Raw genomic sequence first — 22,149 nt, 5'->3', positions numbered from 1 at the left:
AAAGAGAGGATCAAGTAACTTATTCTATAACCCTTGAATTTGACCTGCATCAGCCCTGTGTCTGCTCATTGCCAGGTGCAGGTGATGCCAGCTCTGCTGTTGGAGAAGTGTTGGTGTGGCTGAAGCCTCACAGTGCTGAATGCTGGGGAAAGCAGAGCTCTGGTTGGTGAGCCTTGTGTTGCTTCGTGTGGGGTCTCCAGCTGCAGTCCATAGCATCGGCTCAGGCATTTAAGCTTACATTTTTAAGCAGCACGCACCTCCCCTGAATAAAGATTTATTGATCGGACAGAGATGTTCTGTGTACTCGTTAGGTTTGTGTGCACATCATTAGTGGCATATGAATAGCCTCTATTTGTACACTGAGCATTTTCCACCAGAGAAGATACCTGTTTTGTTGCTTTGATCGTTAAAGATTTTATTATTCGTACCACGATAATAGTAATGAAAAAGCATGAGGTGGACCAAATGACTGCATGCTCTTGATGAAGATGACCCTTCCCTAGGTTGGATATTGACCAGCCCTAAGGACAGCACGCTCTGATGGCCTTCTGGCAAGGTAGCAGGAAGCAGCTGCTCACTGCAATGCCTGCCTCCTGCTTGGGCACTTTCTGTTTTGCCTTATTTCCTAATGTTGACTAAGCAATAGTTAATTTTGCCATTTCTGAGACAAAAGCTAACGTGAAAGCTAATTATTTTCTTTTTCCCCTTCTCCCCACCCCTCTGTTTGAGGTCTGCTGTGTTCCTCATTACTGCTCCTTGTCTCATGTTTTTGTTATTCTACAGAGTTTTGTTGAAATTGTAGTGGGAAGAAGTGCTGACACCTTTCAAAGAATTAGCCAAGGATTTGTGGTTTCGAGTACAATTACTGAAGTAGTCATGTGTAAGCAGTAGTTTTCCTTTCATATCTTTAGCTTCGTCTGCTTATGGATGTTCCAGTTCTTCATTAGAGTTGTTGTAATTATTGGACTTTGAATCTCGAGTTGACCATCTTTAGCAATACAGCAGCAGAGAAACTACAGATCTGTATAGTTCTGATGAAGAGCTGTGTTTGTAGTGCTTTGAGTGATGTGGTTTAGTCTACTTGAGAATCCTTTTTCCTTGGTAAGCTTAAAATGCAAGCAGAAGAGGTGCAATACTTAACTGTGCTCTTTTTGTGTGGCTGTTAGATGGTAACAAGTACAAACTTGGATGTCAGGGGGAAATTCTTTACAGAGAGAGCGGTGAGGTGCTGGAACAGCTGCCCAGAGAGGCTGTGGATGCACCGTCCATCCCTGGAGGTGTTCAAGGCCAGGTTGGATGGGGCCCTGGGCAGCCTGGGCTGGTATTAAATGTGGAGGCTGGTGGCCCTGCATGTGGCAGGGGCTTGGAGATTCATGATCCTTGAGGTCCCTTCCAACCCTGGCCATTCTGTGATTCCTTCCCTCTTCTCTGGAGAACAAAATAATGTGGTGGCTCTTGCTTGGCGCTTTGTTTCATAAGAAGTTCTTTGGTATTATGTAACTGGTTTGTTTGCTGGCACCTGGATGCTGCATTGTGTGTTTCATCAGGCCATGGGAAGCCCTTCTGCACATCTGTTCTTCAGCGCTGCTGGCTTTGACCTTGTCCTGTCCTGTCCCAAGAATATCTTTTGCTGGGATCCACTGTGGGCTGATTTTCATCTGAAAATAAACCACAGAGTTTATCAGAAGTCCATTCTTTGCCTAAAATACTTGGAGTATTTATAACTGTGTTGTTTCTACAAGCATTTCCAGATGACTGTAAAGCAGTTGCTTCTTAGGCTCTGTGTTGAAAATGCAAAACAATCTCATTTGTTGTCCAAGAAACTGGGCTTATTGTGCAGATACCAATTTTGTAAGAGGGAAACATCAAGGAGTACAAATATAGCACTTGTCTCCTCTACTGAACTGGATCTAAGTGTTAGTGGGTATATGCATAGATGTTTTTTTTCCCCTTTCTTTCTGTAGTGCAGAGTAACAGTACTCAGGAGGCACCATCCCAGATGTAACTTGAAAACTGTTGGTATCGCTGAACGTACTTCAGAGTTGGGAAAGTTGCATAAGCTCCTTATGCAAAGCTACTACCTTAAGCTGCTTAGCAAAGCTCCACCACCTCGTGTTTTCTGCCTTGAAGCGATTTTAGCATAACGTCATCTCCTTTTCGAGCATCTGAACATCTCAAGTCCATAGGTTAGATGATGTGCATAATTAGCTGCTCATGCCTGTCTGTTTTCCTGACAGAACAGAAAGCTCCCTTTGGCATAGTAGTGATTTTAAAAAAGCATCAGTAAAATATGCAGAAAGTGATGGAAAGCAGTATGGAAGGTACTAAACACATTGGGTGAGATTTACCCTGAAACATACACCACTTCTCTTTCGTTCTGAGATGGACACAGTTCTTCAGCACAGAGTAGGTGTGGGTTCTGAGTCCTTCCATCCCCTTAACTCACCTCCAGTGTCCTGGCCATGGTCTGGTAGTGGAGCACTGCTGCTCCCTGATGCCTCTTCCACTGTAGCAAGATGAGAGTTGTTTGTAGGCCTCTAGCATGGAAATCACCGATAGACATATGAGCACTCTGTCTAAACTTGTTCCAAACATGAGTTATTCATTGGTTATTGTATTTCAGACTTTTAAAAAAAGTAATGGACAAATCACAGATTTGATAATTGATTTGCTTTGTATAATACAAACCTGAGAACAGCAGCAGAGGGCTGGAGATTTTGCGTCATGCTGCTGCTTAGCCCTTCTTCATTCACCTGAGGGAAAAGTCTCCACTTCCATCTGACTCTCAGGAAGTGCGTCAGTCTGGGCCTGAACACTGCAGAGAGTTAGCTACCTGCAGTTTTAATTAGCATCTCATACAGATTCCAGATTCATAAGGATTCACATCCCCTTCTGGCTCACTCTTTCTTTCCAGAAGACTCAACAAGTTGTCCACTAAGTCTGAGTACAAACAGCTCTGTTTTAAAAACTCTGGACGCTTCTGTCTAAAAGCTGTTATTCCTAGAAGTAAAATTGCAGTGATACTTTATCATCAATTGCCAAAGTTCTGTTAGGGTTTTCTTCCCCCGCTGTTAAATGTATGTAGATCCAATTAATATAAGAATATGAAAAAAGTCCTGAGAGCTTGCCTCAGTACTAGGCTTGGAAAACTTCCTTTATTCCTTTGTATCAGTTGAATTTAATGATCTTGTTGTTCAGAAAAAGGCTTCTGAATCCTTTTGAAGAGCTGAAATTGCTTCTTATGTTCTTATGGAAACATGAGCATTGTAGGCATGGTTTCCAATAATTTTGCAAAGGCTTTTCTTAGGGCAGCTTATGCCTTATGTTCTTGCTTTAATAATACCTCATCAGAGCCATAATCTCTTCTTGGGAGCCTGTTTTAGCCTGAATTCCAGTCTTTTTCCACATTTTATGCAATGAAGGATGCAGAGGCTTCTCAAATACTTGTAATAATTGCAGCATCTTTCATGCCATACACTGGGAACTTGACTATTTGGAATTCATATTCAACTCAAAATAATTTGTCTCTGTGAGTAAGGGCAAGACCCCATCTGATACATGTTGAGTACACATGTATGCTCTTCACATCAGGTATTTCCTATTGATGAGAGTAACTACAGAAAAATGCAGTGGTGAAGATCTCTGATCTCATCAGGTTTCTGTAGGAAGATTTGAAAGGTGCTAAGGGCTGCTTCCTCCTGGTCTTAGGGGTGTAGGGAAGTATTATGTGGAATTATCAAGAAGGCGTTGCTCTGGACACAGGGTGATGCTAGTTCCATCACAGATAGAAGCTGTGTATCACTGGGGATAGCTTTTTAAGCTGTATGCCATGTCTCTAGTGTAATTGTCCGTTTCTGTTGTCTACAGGCATTTTTCTGACGCACAAGTGTTGTTAAAATATATACAAACAATTTCCAATCGGTGCCTTAAATGAAAGGTGGTAGTGAATCTTGTGAAAGAGAGTGAAGAAGCTTGCCTGCTGGGGAAGCGCTGAGCTTTCTAGTTCAGTGCATTTATTAGTTCTTAAAGAGTTATGAATTTAGTTGGAGGTCATTCTGGAAAGGCGCTTTCTCTTGGTCTGCAGTACACGATTAATAGCAAGAGCAGTGCCAAGTACATTAAGACACAAAGTGAACCTTGGAGGGCCAGAGGAAAATAGCATCTTGTGGCAGCAGGAACCTGTTGCTATGTCCCTGTTAGATGCTGCGGAAAAGAATGTTTCTTCTCTGTGAAGAAAAAGTAATGTTTGAGAATCAGAGGAAAAATACGAGCTTTTTTAGTGAGAAAAGCAACAAGTTTTGTTTGAGCATAGATATTTTGTAACTGCGTTTCCAGCTTGTTTGGGCAGCCATGAATGATTGCAGAACAAGATTATAATTGAGATAAAATAGAACTCCTGAACCTGAAAAATTAAATTTGGAGTTCTCAAATTCCTGATCTCTTTCTTTAACCTTTCCATGGATTTGTTTTCCTGCCAGGGCATTTTGTATCCAATTACTCTTAATGCTTTACAAGGCAATTAACCTCCCTCTCCCATCTTCTCCTCCTCCTCCTTTGGTTTTCGGAACCTCTGTCAGCCAGATGTTTCCTAAGTTGGATTTAGTTCCTTAGTCAGGAAATTGATCTTGCAGTACATCACACGTTCTTAAGTTCATCACCACTGAATGTTATCTCTGTACGTTCCGTTTAGCTCTGTGCTCCTTCCAGGAGGTGTTTTTTTAACCAAAACTGACAAACTTACCCAGCAAAGCCAGTGCAGTCTTTATCGCATTAACCTTGTGCTGGTATTTAAGGAGATCTTGTTAAGTAATTCACACAATGCTTTTCTCAACTCTTTTTTTTAACATAGAAGTGAAGTCTTGTTACCTGAGAAGGATAAAAAGACACTTTGCAGTCTAGCACTTAGTACTGTTCTTCTTGGCCACTGACCAAATGTGGTTACCGTCTTTGTGCATTAATCTTGGGATAGACCCTGAAGTTCCTCTCCTAGTGTTAATGGAAGAACATTCTGTTGAAATTTAATTTCTTGCATTCTGCTTGTTTCGAATGGTGGCCTTATGTTCAGAATGAGTTTCTTTTCTTGAGATGTAAGTAACAGGGATATCTGAGTTACGATCTCTGAACTGTGCAGAAGTGAGGTAACTGGCTGCGCTTCACTGCTGTTTTGTCCTTCTTGCCCTCTGCTTTCTGTGGTGGGGTGTCTGTGTGCTGTCTGCCGGTGGTGAGTTGGCTGTGCAGGGACGTGTCCAAATTAATGCTGTGCAGGGGGCAAAAAAGAGAATGAGGAGTGGAGGGGGGAGTGTTCTATTTAAATAATAATAATAAAATACCATATTCTACAGTCCTAATAGTAACTGTGCCATGGTTTCGTTCTGTTATGCAGCGCAATGTCCCCTAATCAGCCACAGTAACCTACTGAGCATCTCAGTGCTTTCTCCAGTGGGTGATATTCTACCTGTCAGCAGTTTGTGTTTTTCCTGTTAGAATCTCATTTTGGATTTGCTGTCTTTATCACAGGTCTGAAATTTGGCTTAAATGCTGTATTCAAATTTTGAGGTAATATCTCATACTGTCTCTTTAAAAAACAACCAACCACAAAAATGCATACAAATACTGAGGAACTTTATTTCTATCCATACAAGAGGAAAGTCTCAAACTAAATAACTTTTACAGTGAAACTTCATTGACATCAGTGCAGATTAAGCTGCCTGGGTCTCAAATAAGAAATGGGGAGCTGGAGGAAGGAACTGAAACGTGTTCAGATATAACCATTCAGCCATGACTTTGAGCTTCTCTTTCCTTTCATATCACAGCTCTATCCTGCAGGGGATTATTTTCTTGCGTGTGACTTTGAGTGTGATAATCACAGACTTAGATTAAGGGTACCTGAGGCAATAACTCCTGGAGCTCAGTTCTGTGCTGAAATTGGTGAATTCTTCCATCAAACTCCTCCGATCCCAGACTGTAGGTATTTTTAAAGAAAAGACAAGATTGCATATGAAATGTATGTTCTTGTGTGTGTGTATACGTATTTCATAAAGCATAGAATTTTTACTTATACACTCTTTGCCTATATTACATAAGGCTTTACGTACTGTGTTTTAGGGGGCGAGTTTAGGAAATGCTTGGAATGTTTTTGCAGGTGCTTGAGACTGGTCTGTTATTGCTCTCTGGTATTCGTTTGCTTCCTGGATGCCTCGGTTTGGGAAGGTGGACGTGCCTGAATTCCAGTTCCTAGCATTTGAAGCCTCTCAGAAGGGTAGGAAGAGCCTGTCCTGTGCTGTACCTCTCTGTAGGTACTGCATCCCACTGGGGTATTGGGGTGCTGTAGGGAGCCCTGACCATTGCCCCTTGGGGTCTCCAGCCCCCACTGCAGCAGCACTGGGTACTGGTGCAGTCTGGGATATGATGAGGGTACAAATAAACTTCATTTGGGTCAAGGAATATCCAATTATGAAATCAGTGCATGCTGTGGGAAGCAGTGAGTTATATTTTGGCAACCATGCAGAGTAAGATAAACTTTTAAACTAATGATTTGTATGAGATATTTTGGAAGAAATGCTGCATTACTTGCACCTCACCAGGCAGTATCCTCCATGTGTTCATACAAAGGCCACTTGTATTTTTGAAGCCTGAAGTACTGGCTCATTGGCAGCATCATTAGCATCCTAAGGCTCACAGTGCTGGAGGTCAGCAAGAGCACTGGAGAAGTTGCAGTTAGCTTTTGGCAATGGCTGAATGTGGAAAAAAATACGTATGTTTAAACTTTAATAACACTTTTGGGGAATTTCAAACTTTTCTTTGTGCTGAATAAACATGATTTCTCATTGCTGTAGCTTGAGAACTTTTATGAAGAAATTTCAACCTGAAAGTCTCGATATGCTAAAAATGTCCTTCTGCCTGCATGAAGTGGAGCTGTGTATACTTTTGGTACCAATGATGGCATTTTACTTGGAAACTCAAAGTGAGATTGGTGGTGAGTAGGGCATGGAAAATCTGTGTGAACACTGCAGCAAATCTCCAAGTCTGCTCCTCGGAGGTCCATGACCAGCATGAGGCAGCAAGGCCAGGATCTGAGGTTTTTATCAGCAGTGTGCATGCTTGAAATCATGTGTCTTAGCTGATGCAATGCATTTATAGAGTAGGGCACGTGTAAGTCTGAATAACTGCTATTTCATCTGTGAGTAGAGGCCTTTCTGTTGTTACTCTGCATCTTCCGTTAACTCGGATGCCATGGAAAGAAAATGTCAGATATTTGTTTTTAATGTTTCTGATTAATCTGGTCCATTACATGCCATTTCATGGGATGTGCTAGCTTCTGCTGCCTTGTTGGACAGAAAAAGATGGTTTCAAGATAAGGTTGAAGGTCCTAGGAGTGAACTGTGCAAATATGCTTTCTCTTGTCATCCCCGAGTTGGTAAATATGACTCTGCTTATCTTCAGTATTATATTTTTTGATCTGGAAAGATTAACTGGCTGTCAGTGTAAGACTTTCACGGTACCACCACAAAAATTGATAAACCAGGTTTGAATGATGGTAGCTAAACACGTTGTCAAACTTGATTTTACTGTGCTCACAATAACTGTATTCCATGTGAGTTGGGGATGGAGTTAATATTGCTTATAATGACTTGCTAATTTGAAATTTTGTCGCATAGTTGATGTAATTGAAATAGTTGAAAAAGATTCTGATAAACATTCCCCTGTACTTAGGGAAAAAAAAGAATGCAAAGCTGATTCCTTTGTAAAGCTTTCCCATAGGTGTACCAAAGTTGATTGAGGCAGGCAGTCCCTGCAGGTGGTCGAACTGCATGCAAAGCAAAGACCTCTGGCTAGATTTGAAGAGGCTCTCAAATTGCTGGCACAGAGGTTAATGTGCAGAACTGTAGAAGCTAGCGGTCTTAAAATAGTGTAGGTTTCCTGAGGAATTTTAATATAAATTACGTTCCCTAATTATTTGTTTTGCAAGTTTTCTGCTTTTATTGACATGAAATAACTGCCTGTGGTAAAAAGCTCAGCTGAGTTCTGTTCTGCGGTGGTTACAGCTCTGCAGGTTTAGGTTCAGTGAGTGCTGGCGTATCCAGAGAAGACCTCAATGACAAGAATAATATGTGAGGTAGAGGTGCACTGTGTTGCTGTCGGTGGAGAGATTAGTGTGCAGTGAGAGAGGGCATCCAGTTATTACAATTTTTCTTTGTTCCACTGGGAAAAGGATGGGCTAGAAAAAACGTAGGGCAAGGGAAGATGCTCTGTAAACCAGAACCACCCATGCAGTCCCTGTATCCATAAAGCTCTATGATGCTTGTATAAAGCACAAAGGATATATGGTCAGGTAAAGCAGGGGATTGCAACTGGAAGTCGATAAATAGAGTAAGATCAGAAGTTGTAAAACTCTGCAGAACGGTTGCTGCTACTTTTCTTCTGAGCTTTTGTAAATTCATTTTGTTAGAAATATCTGCGGTGCTTTTAATTAAGCCTCTGCTAATGACGCACTGCAGATGGCTTTAATCCTACCTAGGGCTTGTTAATAGCAGAGTTCCTCTGAAAACTTTCCTGCTCATCTTTCTATTCTTACAGCCCAGCTTCATCAGGATGATTTGTCTATTGCTGATATCCCTATAGGGACAGGGAGGCTGAGTGAGAGCCACAGGCAGCCTAACAACCGCTAGGAGCCTGCAAAGGCTGCTCGTTAATGAGTGGCGCTCCCATGCAGCGTTGGAACCAAGATCTAATGAGCCCCCAAAGGAGCCGGGCCGATCGCAGTTTTCCTTGGAGCACCGTTTCCAACTTTTCTTTGGAACAAGTCATTGTATTGCTTAGTAGGGGTTTTAACTGTATTTTGTCATGCTTCTTAGCTTTTAATTGGTTAATTCTTATGTATCCAGAGTCTAATTCAGGTGTTTTAGATGGATTTTCGTGTGGTGCCAGTAGTGGCTCAATAGTACTTGTACTGCATCTCAGCTTTTCAAAGCCTTGCCATCCTCAATGTGAAATTACTCAGAATCACTAAACCCAATGTCGTGTGGAATTAAAGAATGTAAAAGGAGGAATAATCTTGAACAGCAAGTGCTCTCATAGTGAGATCTGCTGAGCTGCCAGATAGCCTTCATGGTGCTCTGTAAGGTGAGGCTCTGCTAAGCACTGCTCAGCAGGCTGCCACCAAAATACATCAGCAGGTCTTTGTGAGCTGGCATGGATCTTGCTTATCCCTTCAAATACTCAGATTGCAAATGCTGTTGCTTTCTTATATGATCTTTGTGGAGGATCCCCATCATAGACTCATAGAATGGCTTGGGTTGAAAGGGACCTCAAGGGTCATCAACCTCAACTCCCTGCCACAGGCAGGGCCACCAACCTCCACATTTAATACTGCACCTTGTGTAGCAGAGAAGTACAGGGAATGGACTTTAGCACTTCAGCTGCAGATAGAAGCTCAAGTGGATTTCAATATAGAGATTGCCAAATTTGACACTGGATGAGATCAGCTTTAAGTTATTATTTATACATATGTTCATCCCTTTTGTTTCTTGTTTGTCTCAGCAAACTGATCCCAGCTCTGGGCTACTTTGGTATCAAAGGAAAGCCTGGGGAACAGGAATATTGTGGGAAGACTAGCTTGTTAAATTATGTGCAAATGGAGGATTTTCATAGTGGTTTTTGTTGTATTTCGTTTGGGTTTTAAAAAGACCAAAAATGTTGAATCTTTGAATCTGTGACTTTTTCACTGTGTGTGGTAAATACACCTTTACTTTTCCATGGCTACACTTTCATCCATCACTGGTTCTTGTCAGTCTTAGAATGTGAGCTACGAGAGGTAGAGACTTGATTAAATGATACGGAAGATTGAGAGCCCACCATGTGGGTATTTTTCATTGAAACACAGTGTACTGGTTGATTTTTACCACTAGTAATTGCATTTTGAGGGAAATGAGAAATGGATGTTTTCAATTTATTTTATTTTATTTTATTTTTTTTTGAAACGATGTGGCTACTTGAAATTGCTGAGGGATGGTTCTCATTAGTCTGTGCCTCTCATTTGTATGATGCTGTGTGGAGATGACTTTAACTAGAATGTTAATATCATAATTTATCAAGATGAAATTTCCTTTTTTTCTTGTCAAAGATCACAAATCTTCCTGTTGAAAGTTTATACTGGGTTCTCAAGCAGGTCTGAGAAGTTCAAATAGTGTATGTAAATAAAAATCCCCCCTTCGGAGAACTACTGCTTTTTGACTGCTGTACTCAGGGTTGTAAGAATTGAGGTCGCTGCATAAGATTACTGATCCTGAACCTCTTCCAGACTCTGTTTCTCCCAGACCTGCTTGTCCATCAATTGCTGCGCTATGTGGTGTGTTAGTATGTGGGTTGTGAAAAGCTAATTTCGAAGGAGGAAAAGTTGAAACTTTGAGTAAATGTTTGTGCTTTCATCTTGTGCCATCTGTTTGGCTGCTGGTGTTTTCTTGTTATCCTGTAGTTGAACTAGTGAGAACTTGCTTGTCTCTGAAAGACAAACATATAATGAAGTCTGTTGTTTTGTTTTTTTTTTTTCCTGGTATGTTTGCACCCATTTCCTAGGTTTGCATTCTTGATGGTTTGCAGCAATCAACTTCTTGTGAAAATAGTGCTCTTATAGGAAGAAAGTTTCTCGTTTTCCAAAATAGAGGCAGATTTCCTCTGCATGCTCTTTTGGTAGTGGAACCAAACATTCAGATACTGAAGCTGCTGCTTACCTTTATCCTTCTGGATGATTGCATACAGTGTGCCAGAGCTCTGCCCAAGTGATTGAAGTCCTGTTAATTCCAAAAGCACCAAAATGCCTTTGTTGAAGCCAAATGTGCTACAGCCCTGTACCTCTTGACCCCAGGGCATGTTGGATAAGGAACAGAGCTTCCTCTGGAAAGCCCTCAGCAAACATACAGTGCAGATAGAGCCCAGCAGCTTATGCTAGCACTGTTTCATCAGTATATCACAGTGTCACTGTGCAGTACTTGTTAATACTAGTCAATAAATTATAGAGGATACTGCAGAAACAATATGCAAAACGCAGCAGTCCTGAGGCTTCCTAGCTCTGATGCTTTGGGATTTCTTTCAGAACTTAGTTCTTGGGTTGTGTCAGGTACTTCTTTCTCAGCAGATTGTGGCCATTTCTTAGGTTGTCGTGAGAAGGAGCAGGTGTGAGGTAAACTCTCTTGTCACACAAGTGCTTCAGGGTTTTGGCTTCAGCACAGAAGAAAAGGAAAAAGCATGTTCGTGTCACACAGCTGTCACTTGAGCGAAACCTGAGCAAAGCCAGGTCCCGGGGGTCACATCTGCTAGAGGATGCTCCAAGCCAAGTCAGGCTGTTGCTCGTTCTGCATGCAGCCTGTCTGCTGTGTGCACTTCTCTACGTGCTCTCAGATGTGTCCCCAGTATGAAGTGGGCAGGGGGTGGAGTTGGGCAGTATGAGAACCACCGTTCCTTGTGCTGTGATGCTGTGGATGGGGTGGGGATGAGGATGCAATCCTCAGCTGAGGATAATCCTCTGTGTGATTGCCTTTCTGAGGTGCTTAGCTTGAAATGCAAACACGACATTCATAGAAGTATGAGAAAATTTTCACTGTAATGTGAAACACACCGGAGAGAAGAACAAACAACAAAACGTGTTCAGGCTTAGCAGATTGGCACCTCGAAATTAAGGGTTGTCTTTTTTGCCCTTAATATTTCAGTGTGTTGATTCGTCACCTCAGTGCCGGGGGGAGTGATTTGATGTAGGTCTGATCTGTATGCTGCAGAACCTCCAACTTTGCCTATTCACTGTTCTTATGGGGAAAAAAGGGATGCTGTGGAAGTGATGCACGCAGTGTAGAGGCCACAATTGTCACACAATTTTTAAAAATGTATTGCACAGCTCGTGTAGGAAAAAATGAAAGTAAAATAAGAACAGTGTACCCCACACATAGAGCATGGCAAATTCTTTGTCATTTCGCCAGTAACGAAGGTAGAAATGGAAGCTAACAAATTATTTCACAGTTTATCACTGCACCTGATGCACTTCAGTGCCACATGCTGAGATATTTTTTTTTTTATTCTATTTTGAAATTATTTTTGGTTGCTGCATCTTCCTTTTCAGACTTCTGTAATACTGTTATGTACATCAAGCACAGGTCTGGAATAGTAAAACAGTAAGAAGAGGGGAGAGTGGATGTTACTTCAATCAAACTGGTTACTGCACGTGTTCAGGTTGTTGTCAGTGTGGTGTATACAAAGCAAGGAGGATGAAAGGTGTTCTTTAACAGCTGTTTGACTTCCAACTGCTGTATTGTGTGTGATTGCACCTCATGTATTCTCTCTCCTTCTAAAACTCTGTTTCTTACAAATAAATGGATGTGGGCAACTAGAAAATTGGTGTGCTTGTCAGCTGTGCTCCTGCTGGATTACCTAATTTGTGACACTCTGTAGCCATACATGTGTATTTCTCTTTGGGGCTCAGTTATAGGAAAACTGAGGCACTGCAGAGCATCTGTCCATTTTCTATTTGTTAAAACATGCATTTACAATGTAGGCAGTTCTTAAGTTTGAAGTTGGTGATCGTCCTGCTGTTTGTTCTTTTAACAGGTAAAACCTTGCACATGGAAGACTAAATGTGTGGTTCACCTGAAACAGAGCCAAAGTTACTGAATTGAGGCAACTGAAGATGCTGCTGCTGTGGAAACAGCTGTTCCTGGTATCACTCGTTGGCTGTCTTGGAGGTACCAAACTACAGTACTGCATGCTAAACTAGAATTTCAAATACTAAGAGTGAATTAATTAAAATAACTTCTCAGAAGTTACTCAACAGAGCCCTGCCAGAAGAAGATATTTGACAGCATGAGAGATACCATTGGTAACGCATGCATTGTGGATACAGTGATGTAATAACTTCAGGATGTGTTTCTGTTTAAATGGAGACTTTAAATTCTTGCTGTTGCTGGGGGTGATTGCTACAGCTTTTGTCAAAGCTTCATTTACTGTAGAATGGGTTTATTTGTGAGGAGCACTGCTGTTATCACTGCACCAATCAGCAGTCCAGAGATTTGCTTTCCCACTCTGCCAGACGATACCCCTCTAGTTTTTAGTGCTGGGAAGCTGTGCTGCCTTTCAGGTCTCCTTATGCCCTGTTGTCTCATTCGAGACGTTGCTCCCTAGCTTCCTGAGATCACTGCTCAGAGCAACAGGAGATGTCCCAGACTACTTTTGGTGGTTGTTCAACACATGGTTTGCTTGCCCATCCCTAATGATGCCACTGCGTGTGTGAGGGGGAAGGAGGAGGTCCCTATGCTGTCCTCAGTGGTGATTTGTGCTGGTGATTTCTGTGCATGATGGCACCATCAAGGTTGCAAAGAGCAGACATAACTGGTGGGGCCCAGATTACCAAAATGCATGCTCTTCAGTAAGTCACTGCCACCTTGATGATTTTATTTCCTGTGATGGTAGCACTTTTGTGCTACCAATGAGGGAAGCCTTTTGTTGTTCTAGTTCATCTCATTTGATAAAGGTCTGGAAAGTTCTTGAGCATGCAGAGCAAACAGAAAGAAATTTCCTCGTAGTGCATCTCTTTGCTGCATAGAAGGGGCTGGCTGTGGGCTGGAGGACAGACTGGAAAGCAGTGATCAGTGCTGTCAGAAATCTTGAGCTGATAGGTCTGTTCCTTGAGGGATTTTCTCCCTGTGAATGTGATGACGCCTGTTCTTCATCAGGCCTGTGTGGAAGGTTGCTCTGAAGAGTGAGCTGAACTGGCTGAAGTTGAAGGTATTTTTAGTGATTTGAGAGGAGGGAGGATAGTATGTATGTGTGCGCTTTAATTGAAACAAGCAAATATTGCTCAACATGTGAAATAGCTCATGGTGTGGACTACAGTCAGGGTCTGTTGTGAGCAGTTGCATGTTTCTTTGCAACAACTTCAGTGAGGGGATGCAGAGGGTCTGCAGTGAGGTGGGCAGACCATGGTGGTACAGCAGCGTGCTGTGCAGCCCCTGTTCTCACCTCTCCCCTTCTATACCTGCACCCTGTGCTCATGCTTTGACTGCCCTCAGGATGAGTGGTTCCCCATTTTGAATACAACTGAAAGAGATTTGCAGATTTCATCCCTAAGTGCGGGTCCAGAGGGCCAGAGATGGTTCAGTGATCTGACATACCTCCCTGTAATCTGAAAGGAACTAATATGGTCTCTATCAAATGCAAACACTTTTTCTCATAGAAATAGAATTCCAGGAGACTTAAAGATGGGATTTTTTTTCTTTTGCTGCTACTTTGTAGTTTGTTTTCTGGAAGAGATATTGGATGTTTCTGACATTGAAACAATCCTATGAGATTTGCACAAAGTTACAGTTTAAAATTGAAGGGTTTTGCTTAATTCTCCTTTGAACTGCGGGGAGCAGGTTGTTTATAAGCAGACCCGGTCTTGCTGCTGCTCCTAGGCTTTCCCCATGTCTGTATGTCCAGTGCTATGCCAAGCAAAGATGTGGTTCACTCTGAGCCTCTGCACAGCCCAAGACAGGGGAGGGAGAGAGCAGCAGGGGCTTGTTTCCCTACAGGTCTATAGGCACTGTTTTATGGCACTGCTCTGTGCCACTTGTTCTTCCTGCTCTTCTTCTTTAGCAGTGAATGCATGCAGCAACAGTCCTTCTCCAGGCCAGAAAGTGAGGGTGTGAACAACCTGAGTTAGCTAGAAAGTGCAGCTGCATTGGCCAGGGTTGGGCCTCCCCTTGGGCTGCATCTGGAAATACTTCAAGATAAAAATGTGTGTGCAGACTTGGAACGATTTGAAGGATGCACGTCCGCTTTGTGCAGTGCCTACTGCTGTGTCTTTGGCAACACTGGTGAATTACTTGCAAGGCCAACCAACCACTCCAATATCTGAATTAGCACAATTTGACATTATAGGTGTCAGCAAAGCAGTTTGGTTTTGTAGAATATGTGTATGCGTTTCTGAATCTTACGTGCAGCTTTGGAGTTTTGCTAACTGCTCAGTACAGTCATTATTCAACAAAAGAAATTTCAAGTAATTAGCTGATGTAATGAACGATCTGGGGAGTGAGGCTAGAACAACAAATACAATTAGCTATCTAAATATTATTTTAAGTGTAGTCTCGCTGATTTTGACCTGCTAGGTATTGGTTTTTGCTAGGTTTACAGTACAGTACTTCTGAGTATGAATATCTTTTGTGACTTAAATCACAAATATCATTTCAAGTAGAACAAAAGCTTTCAGTATCTCCATGGTTATGTTGATGTTAAATGAGTACTGATGCTATAAACAACAACAAAGCCTGATTTTTTAATCTGCTAAACCTATTTATTTCTTTAAGCTTTTCATTTGATAGTAGTCTTTTATCTTTCTAACCGTATAACCTGATTTTTCTGTAGTTTTTCATTTATAAAATGTAATACCTATCCTTTGAATCATGGCAAATATCTGAAACACAAACAGTATAAAAAGGGAAAACCAAAATCCAATATTTAATTCACAGATAACGTGGAGTAAAGGGTTCCTTTTCAAAAGAACAATCATTTTACTCTAATTAAACTCTTGCTATCTTTAATTGCAAAGCTTGCGAATCTTCTGGGTTGTGTTGAATTTAAATATGCTCTGTATTTTTTAATTTTTAAAAACGGAGATGATAAAGGAAATCAGTTCAGACCGAGGAGGATCTGCTGACCCTTGTTTGGCACAGGGTTTCCTTACAGAATGTGATAAGGAGCAGGCTGTAGGCATGGCCAGTTGGAGTCTTGCAAACAGGCACATGGAGTATGGACTGCAGGGTCTGTGGAACTGCTGCAGTGATGCCCTCAGACGTGCACTGAGAGCAGTTTGACCTTGATGGTGGTTCATGTGCAGAGGTACGTAACCTCCTTCAGGAAGCATGAAAGGTTTTTTCGCTCGTCTGTTTAAAGGCTTTTCTGACCTTTAATCTTTCTTGCATTTTTTATTGCATGTCACCTCAGTTCTTTTCAGTCATGTTTTAAAGCAACTTAGATGAAAGCAGGTTTTGTTTCTGCTGCTTGTGAGGAATGGTAGTCTTGAAGACACAGCGTGAATGTTGCAAGTTTGTGTTAAATCGTGTCAACACCAGGTGTACCAGATGAGTTCCTGGGAGAAGAAGGGAGGGGGAAGAAAAACACCACCAAAAAAAAAGAAGCAGAAGTAAATGTGTGTTCTGTGTAAGAGTAATTGCAGAAAGGAATGCTGTATGAAAGGAATTGCGTTAGCTGCAGATTGTTCTGTTTGCATATCTCAGATTGGCATTGAGTGTTGTGGAGTTTGCAAAGCGAATGTCAGAGCTAATAGTAAAATGTTTGTTATTGAGATGACTACTCTACTTGTAAAATTAATTTGCAATGACCATTGCAGTGACAAGGAAAAAGCTGGTAATATTTTAAAGGGCCAGTGCTTCTGATTTTGGGTAAGACTGTATTTGTTCATCCTACTAGCCTTGCTTTGTACCCATTGCAGGTTGTATCTCTCCAGTATTTCCCAAATGTTAGCTGAGTAGCACTGGGGAGCTGGTGGATTGGAGAACAAACAAGAAGTGAAGCAAAAAATGTATTTAATTCTAACGTTACCTTTTTGCTTAAATGGCTTGAATATTATTAACAGAGCTTTGGAGCAGTAAACTCTTAAAATCTACCCAAGAATCATGCAGTTCAGTTGTTTCAGGACTAGTTTCAGTGAGAGCACTCTGTAAACATGAAGCAAGTTGTAAACAGTTTGGAGGATATTACTTTTAAGCTATCATCAAGACAGATCAGCAGGTATTCTAACTTGCTATAGAAAACGATTTTTCTTATGTTCTTCCAAAACCTACCTGCAATTTACTGTTAGGAAATAACAGCTTTGGAAATGGAGATGTTGCTGATCTTGACTTACAAGTCTTGACGTTCTCTGTCCTTACAGATAAGGTATTTCATACTAGGTTCTTATTGCAGTGTGCTGTATGGAATTGCTTTCAGTTCTTTCAGTTTATCCTATGTGAATCTTCAGTTTATCAAAGTGGGGATGTTGAGAATATCTAATGGAATGGGGGGAAAAGAATAAGGCCCTTGAGGTTTTGCTTATTGGACTGTGTTTGTATTTGTATAGCTAATGATCCTGTAGTCTTTTTGACTGTGTACCTTAGGGATAAGAAGGTGATGATTCAGCATTACATAGTATGTCAAGTTTCAAACAAGGGAGAGGAATGTCTGCTTTGTGTTCCTTCCAACTCAAGCCGTTCTGTAATTCTGTGAGCTTCTAAAAAATATGCTTTATTATCGTTATTAAAACTACTCTGAAGAACAAGCTGAAAAATGAGTAGAAAACACAAAAGAAAAAAAAAATCAGCAAAAGCATAAAAAACAGACAAGAGCAGTTCCCAGAATCACTGGGGTTGTAGGCTGGGAGAGATCTCTGGTGGTCATCTCGTCCGACTGGTGAGAGTGCTGAGCTGAGTGGTGCACTGGTAGAGTTGTGAATCCTTTCCCAGAGCATGATGGCTTTTCCTGACTCTCCTGGGCATTTTCCCAAGTGAAATGAGCATTTCCCTGCCCCCAGTGTAGTCCCTTCAGGCATCATCATCTCAAGCACCTGAATGTGCTCAAACACAGAAACGCGATGTTTTCTGCACAGAACTACTGTTCTTGCACTAGTGAAGATACACAGTGCTAAGATGACCGTGTCAGGCAGGCTGTGCTTTCCAGTGAAGCATTGGAGCGTTAGGAAAAACAAAGCTCTTGTCAGTGGTGATGTGCTACCTGAGTTTGAAACTCCACTGGAAAATGAAATAGGAAAAGGTAGGAAGGCAGAATGCAAGGAGAACCGATTAACGTTCTTTCTCTATCCACTCTTAAAAGTGCATGGCTGGAGCATTGATCATATTTTCCAGATGTTCAGGTCATTCTCAGTGCGTCTTAAATAATAACCTGCCAGGAGAAAAAAAAAAAGTATGTAGTTTAACATATAGAAACCATTTGGGCATTGAAGTCCTTTACAGCATAGTCTGTTAACAGGGAGACTTTTTCTGTTAACTTATATCCCATCTGCATTTTAAACTAGATCATATTATTATTGCTTTCACGCCAATTCAGGTGTTTCCATTGTTTTCACGTCCATTTTTCCTGTTCCTTTAGTCAGCCTAACTCTTAGAGGAGAACTTGGTTAAACTGCCAGACTCCACAGTGTTGTGCATCGGACCCACTGCTCTCCTCTTTGGTGGTATTAAGTTTAGGAGGCTTACAAAATTAGAAGGTGTGGTTCTCTCTTACTCCCAAGAGGGATGGAAACAAACCTTCTGTTTTCTTCCTAGTGAAGGCTCCTTGGACACCAGCAGAGTGGCAGCTATACCTTCCCTGTGCACAGATAATGCTTTTCCTTGAAGTTATTAGTAACTTCCAAGTAATTTTGATAGTCTCTGGGGGGTTTCTGTATGGGTGAGAATCTATTAGAAGAAAAGCCATCATCATTTAATACTGTGACATTCTTCTTGTTAGAATTTGTTTTTCATTAAAAATTACAGTAGTCACAGAACCAGCCTATTTCTCAATGAGCAGATTTTTGCATATTAATTGCAATACTTTTGTACATTGCACATGCACAGTCATAGGGTAAAGAATGCATCTATGCCAGTAGTGACTCAGAGAATTGTTTATCTTGTAGTCCTTATATATTGCTAAGAGGATTGGTTACACTGATAGGAAATACTTGTTTGCTTATTGAATTAAAAAATGAGGAGCTAATCTCAGAGTTGTGATTTTCGAAGTTCTGATGTCACGAGCACTTTATACAGCTCTGGTAACAGAAAACAGAATTACTGCTGTAAATCTGGAAAGGCCCCACTCTAAATATTTCTTTGCACTTAAAACCAACATACCATCAAGCCTAATTACCCCTCTGTTATGGTGAGCAAGGGATCCAGCGAGCAGCCTGGCATGTAAACTCCAGAGCCAAGATATTTGCCCTGCTGCAGGCATTTTGCCTTCCACTTATAAAATGACAGATGGTGGTAGCTTACTGAAGACGCAGTTTCACCTCTTGAGATGAATCAGAGCAGATCTTGCTTCCTCTTTCTTTCTGCAAGTCTTGTTTTTAATACGAATGCTGTCTTGTACACTCAGTGCTGTGAGCTTTTCCAATTTTAGCTTAATGATGGAGCACACTCTTGTTAAGAATGACTTTTTAGAGATCTTCTTCATTCTTTGGCCTTACTCAAGAAGACAGGGAGCAGAAACAGCGATGCTAAGCCATTCACTTTGAATTAAGAGAGGGAATAAATATATTCCCCTTAGCCACAGTCATCTTTTTTTCTTCCTAGCTGTATATAAAACTGGAGCCAAGCTGGTGAAAAGGCTGTTGCCTTTTTGACTTACTGGACTTCCTCTGTGTTCACTGGGTTTACACATGTCTGCATTTCAATGGTGAGCATGTTCCATCAGATACAGTGCGTAGTTCCATAAGAGTAGATAATGTTGTGATACTGAAACACTTCTCAGAGAGACCTTAACATTTCTACTTCATGCTCTGAGCTGAAGAACACTTCCTCTTGAAAAACAGCTACTTCTTGCTGTAGATACTGTCTGAGTTTTAAAATTGAACCCTCACCTCCAACCAGTTGATGTCATTTCAGCATGACAAATGCTGTTCTTGTATTTAGTAATTAAACTCATCACGGATTTTTATGATGTTTGAACAGAGAACTTTTGGCCACTGGCAGTTTTAAATTTTGTGTAACTTACTGAGGTGTTGAGGTGCTTTTTTCTGCAATAAAACTGTAGTGTTGCAAATATCATAGAGCATAAAGGCTGTGCATCTGTGTTTATACACTCCTGTCTTGTGCAGTTTTGATAAGAGTTGGTGATCGCTTCCATTGCGTTGGTGCTTCTGTTTGCTGTGTCCCTCGTGGATAGATCATTATGCTGTGCATGTTAGTTGTCATCTGACTTCAGTCGCAGTTGCCTTGGGGAAGGAACCTTCTGAAGGTAGATAACCTGTCCTTAAACAGCGTGTGATGTGCTTGTCATGTTTGCTTAATCTTTGTTGGCTAAACAACAGCTGTCATTGGCTGCTGTTAAAAAATAAATGATGACCAGGATGGATGAGTGATCTCATCTATTTGATTGATTCCTTGTATTTTGGGTAATACTTCACTCTTTCTTACCTGCATAACCTGTCTGGTGCATAAGCTCCTTGCTTTGGGAAGGCTGGAGATCTGCAGGTTAGACAGTCTATAGAAATACCAAACCAGAGGAGGGGGGAACCGTTTTCTCTGCTAATGAAAAGACAGAAATCAATAGGGAGGGAGCACTGGGGAGAAAGATTTCCAGTAGAAGGTCACTGTGCTGAATGCAAGCTGTATCAGCCCCTTGGGAAGCTGAGAACAGGATGATGGGATGGAGGAACGTCTTAGAACAGTTGTGAGCAATGGTTGGGAAAGCAGGGAAGTACTCAGAGTTTGAAATCTAAAGCTGAATAATTTGACAGATGTTCAGGAAAACAACAGAGCTGCGAAAAAAAATACTTTTATTATTATAATTATTAGAAAAAGCCTTCCAGAAGAAACTGCTGCAATTTTGATGTTCTTAATGACCGTGCTGAAAATGAACGTTTGCAGATTTTTATTTTTTTGGTAATGTTGCATTGCTGCCAGCCTCTTGCTAAAAGCACGATTATTGTGGGGGAGCACAATTATCCTTGTTTAATAACAAATGGGAGAATGTTAGCCTTTAACTTCTCCAATGCATTCATCGGGGATCAGAACACAGTTTACTCTCTTTGTTTATAGGATAAAATAACACGAGGTCGTAAAGCCAAAACCTAACCTCAGCCTTATTGCTGTGCATGCTTGAAAATCTAAGGAAATGAAGACTCACTTATTGCTGAGTGATTAGTACCATGAGAAGTTACTGATGCTAAAAGGAATTAAACTTCGTAACTATAAGCAAAATATTAAGAAATGGCAGTTTTATGTAGTGGAATGTTTTTTTCCTGGGTAGAACAGTTCTGACTTCATTGTCTAGTTTTTAGAAGTCTTGAAGGCACGTCAAAAACATTTCAAACATACACCATTTGGCAGGAAAGCAGACCTTTCTCTACACTGGGGCTGCTTTCTGTCTTGGAAGAGAAGGCAGAACATCATTTTAACATGACACCTAAGTGAATGCATTTTGTGCTCGATTATCCTTTACCCTTTAACAGAGCTTCTGAGGGTCAGACTCTCAGGACCAGCGGAGAAGCTTCTGAATGCGGAGATGGTTCTGTTTGAACCAGTCACTGAAAGCAGCTTTAATGTTTTAATCCAACAGAGAAGAGAGACCCTTAGTAAAGAAAGGGTGGTATGGAGTAATATCATGCAATGATAACATTATGTTACACTGAAGCTAATTGGATGCTTCACTGCAGTGTGAGATGAGACACCTGGACTACTGCCTTCTTTCTGTTAAAAACTGCTGAGGCCCCAAGCATCCCCTGGGGGTGGGAGTTGTGCCTTGCACCAGGGGCATGAGCTCTGCACAGCAGCCTGTGCCTCTCTGGTGGCCTGCAGCAGGAGGCAGAGGATGGCAGTCGACTGGCTTTTCTCAGTTGTGGGGCAACGAGAAGTTCAGTGTTTGAGACCTGAATTAAAAGCAGCTTAATGTGCATAGCCAAGTTCAATTAGCAGATATTTTATCATGTTACTCATACGGCTGTTTATGACTGCGGAAGAAAACAGGAAAAAAATCTGCAATTAGTTTGGTGTAAGATTCAGTTAAGGATTCTCCCAGGCTTCTTGAAGTGGCAAGTAATGCTGTAGCTGTTAGTAAATAACTGAATTGTCAATTCTGCAGTATTGAAAGTAACAGACAAATAGTGATGAAGTCCTAGGAACAGACAGGATTTGATTCACATTGATGTGAATGTACCCTGATGTAACTCTTGCAGTGGCATCGTAGAGGAGCTTCCAGTCTGCTCATTGGGCATTTTAGGAGGCTGTTACGTAGCAAGAAGAGTTACAGCACAAATAAGAAATGGTCTTTTAAAGCTCTGCTGTATGTTGAGGAAAAGTTTTTCAGCTATTTCACTCCAGATTACTTTCTGCTCTTTATGTTGCTGGGGATCATCCATCAGTAGAGAGACTATGAATTGAGGCTCTTAAGGCTTCATCACATTTCTCATTTCTAAGG

The 22,149-nt window shown here is 41.3% G+C and overlaps 1 protein-coding gene across 1 annotated transcript in view; it reads left to right on the top strand.

Moving 5' to 3' along the window:
* The first annotated feature begins 12,615 nt into the window (after positions 1–12,615).
* The window catches only part of LOC122185261 (contactin-3-like), a 69,235-nt gene continuing 59,701 nt past the window's right edge, over positions 12,616–22,149 (top strand). Inside the window, exon 1 of the mRNA XM_042880867.1 lies at positions 12,616–12,728. Coding sequence (XP_042736801.1) covers positions 12,674–12,728 — 55 coding nt within the window. The 5' untranslated portion in view covers positions 12,616–12,673. The remainder of the gene's footprint in view (positions 12,729–22,149) is intronic.

The sequence above is a fragment of the Lagopus leucura genome, unplaced genomic scaffold, assembly GCF_019238085.1.
Source record: "Lagopus leucura isolate 7727_CA_CO unplaced genomic scaffold, USGS_WTPT01 Super-Scaffold_100028, whole genome shotgun sequence".
Taxonomy (NCBI): domain Eukaryota; kingdom Metazoa; phylum Chordata; class Aves; order Galliformes; family Phasianidae; genus Lagopus; species Lagopus leucura.
Note: the sequence above shows the minus strand (reverse complement) of the source record. Positions and strands in the feature narration are given on the sequence as shown.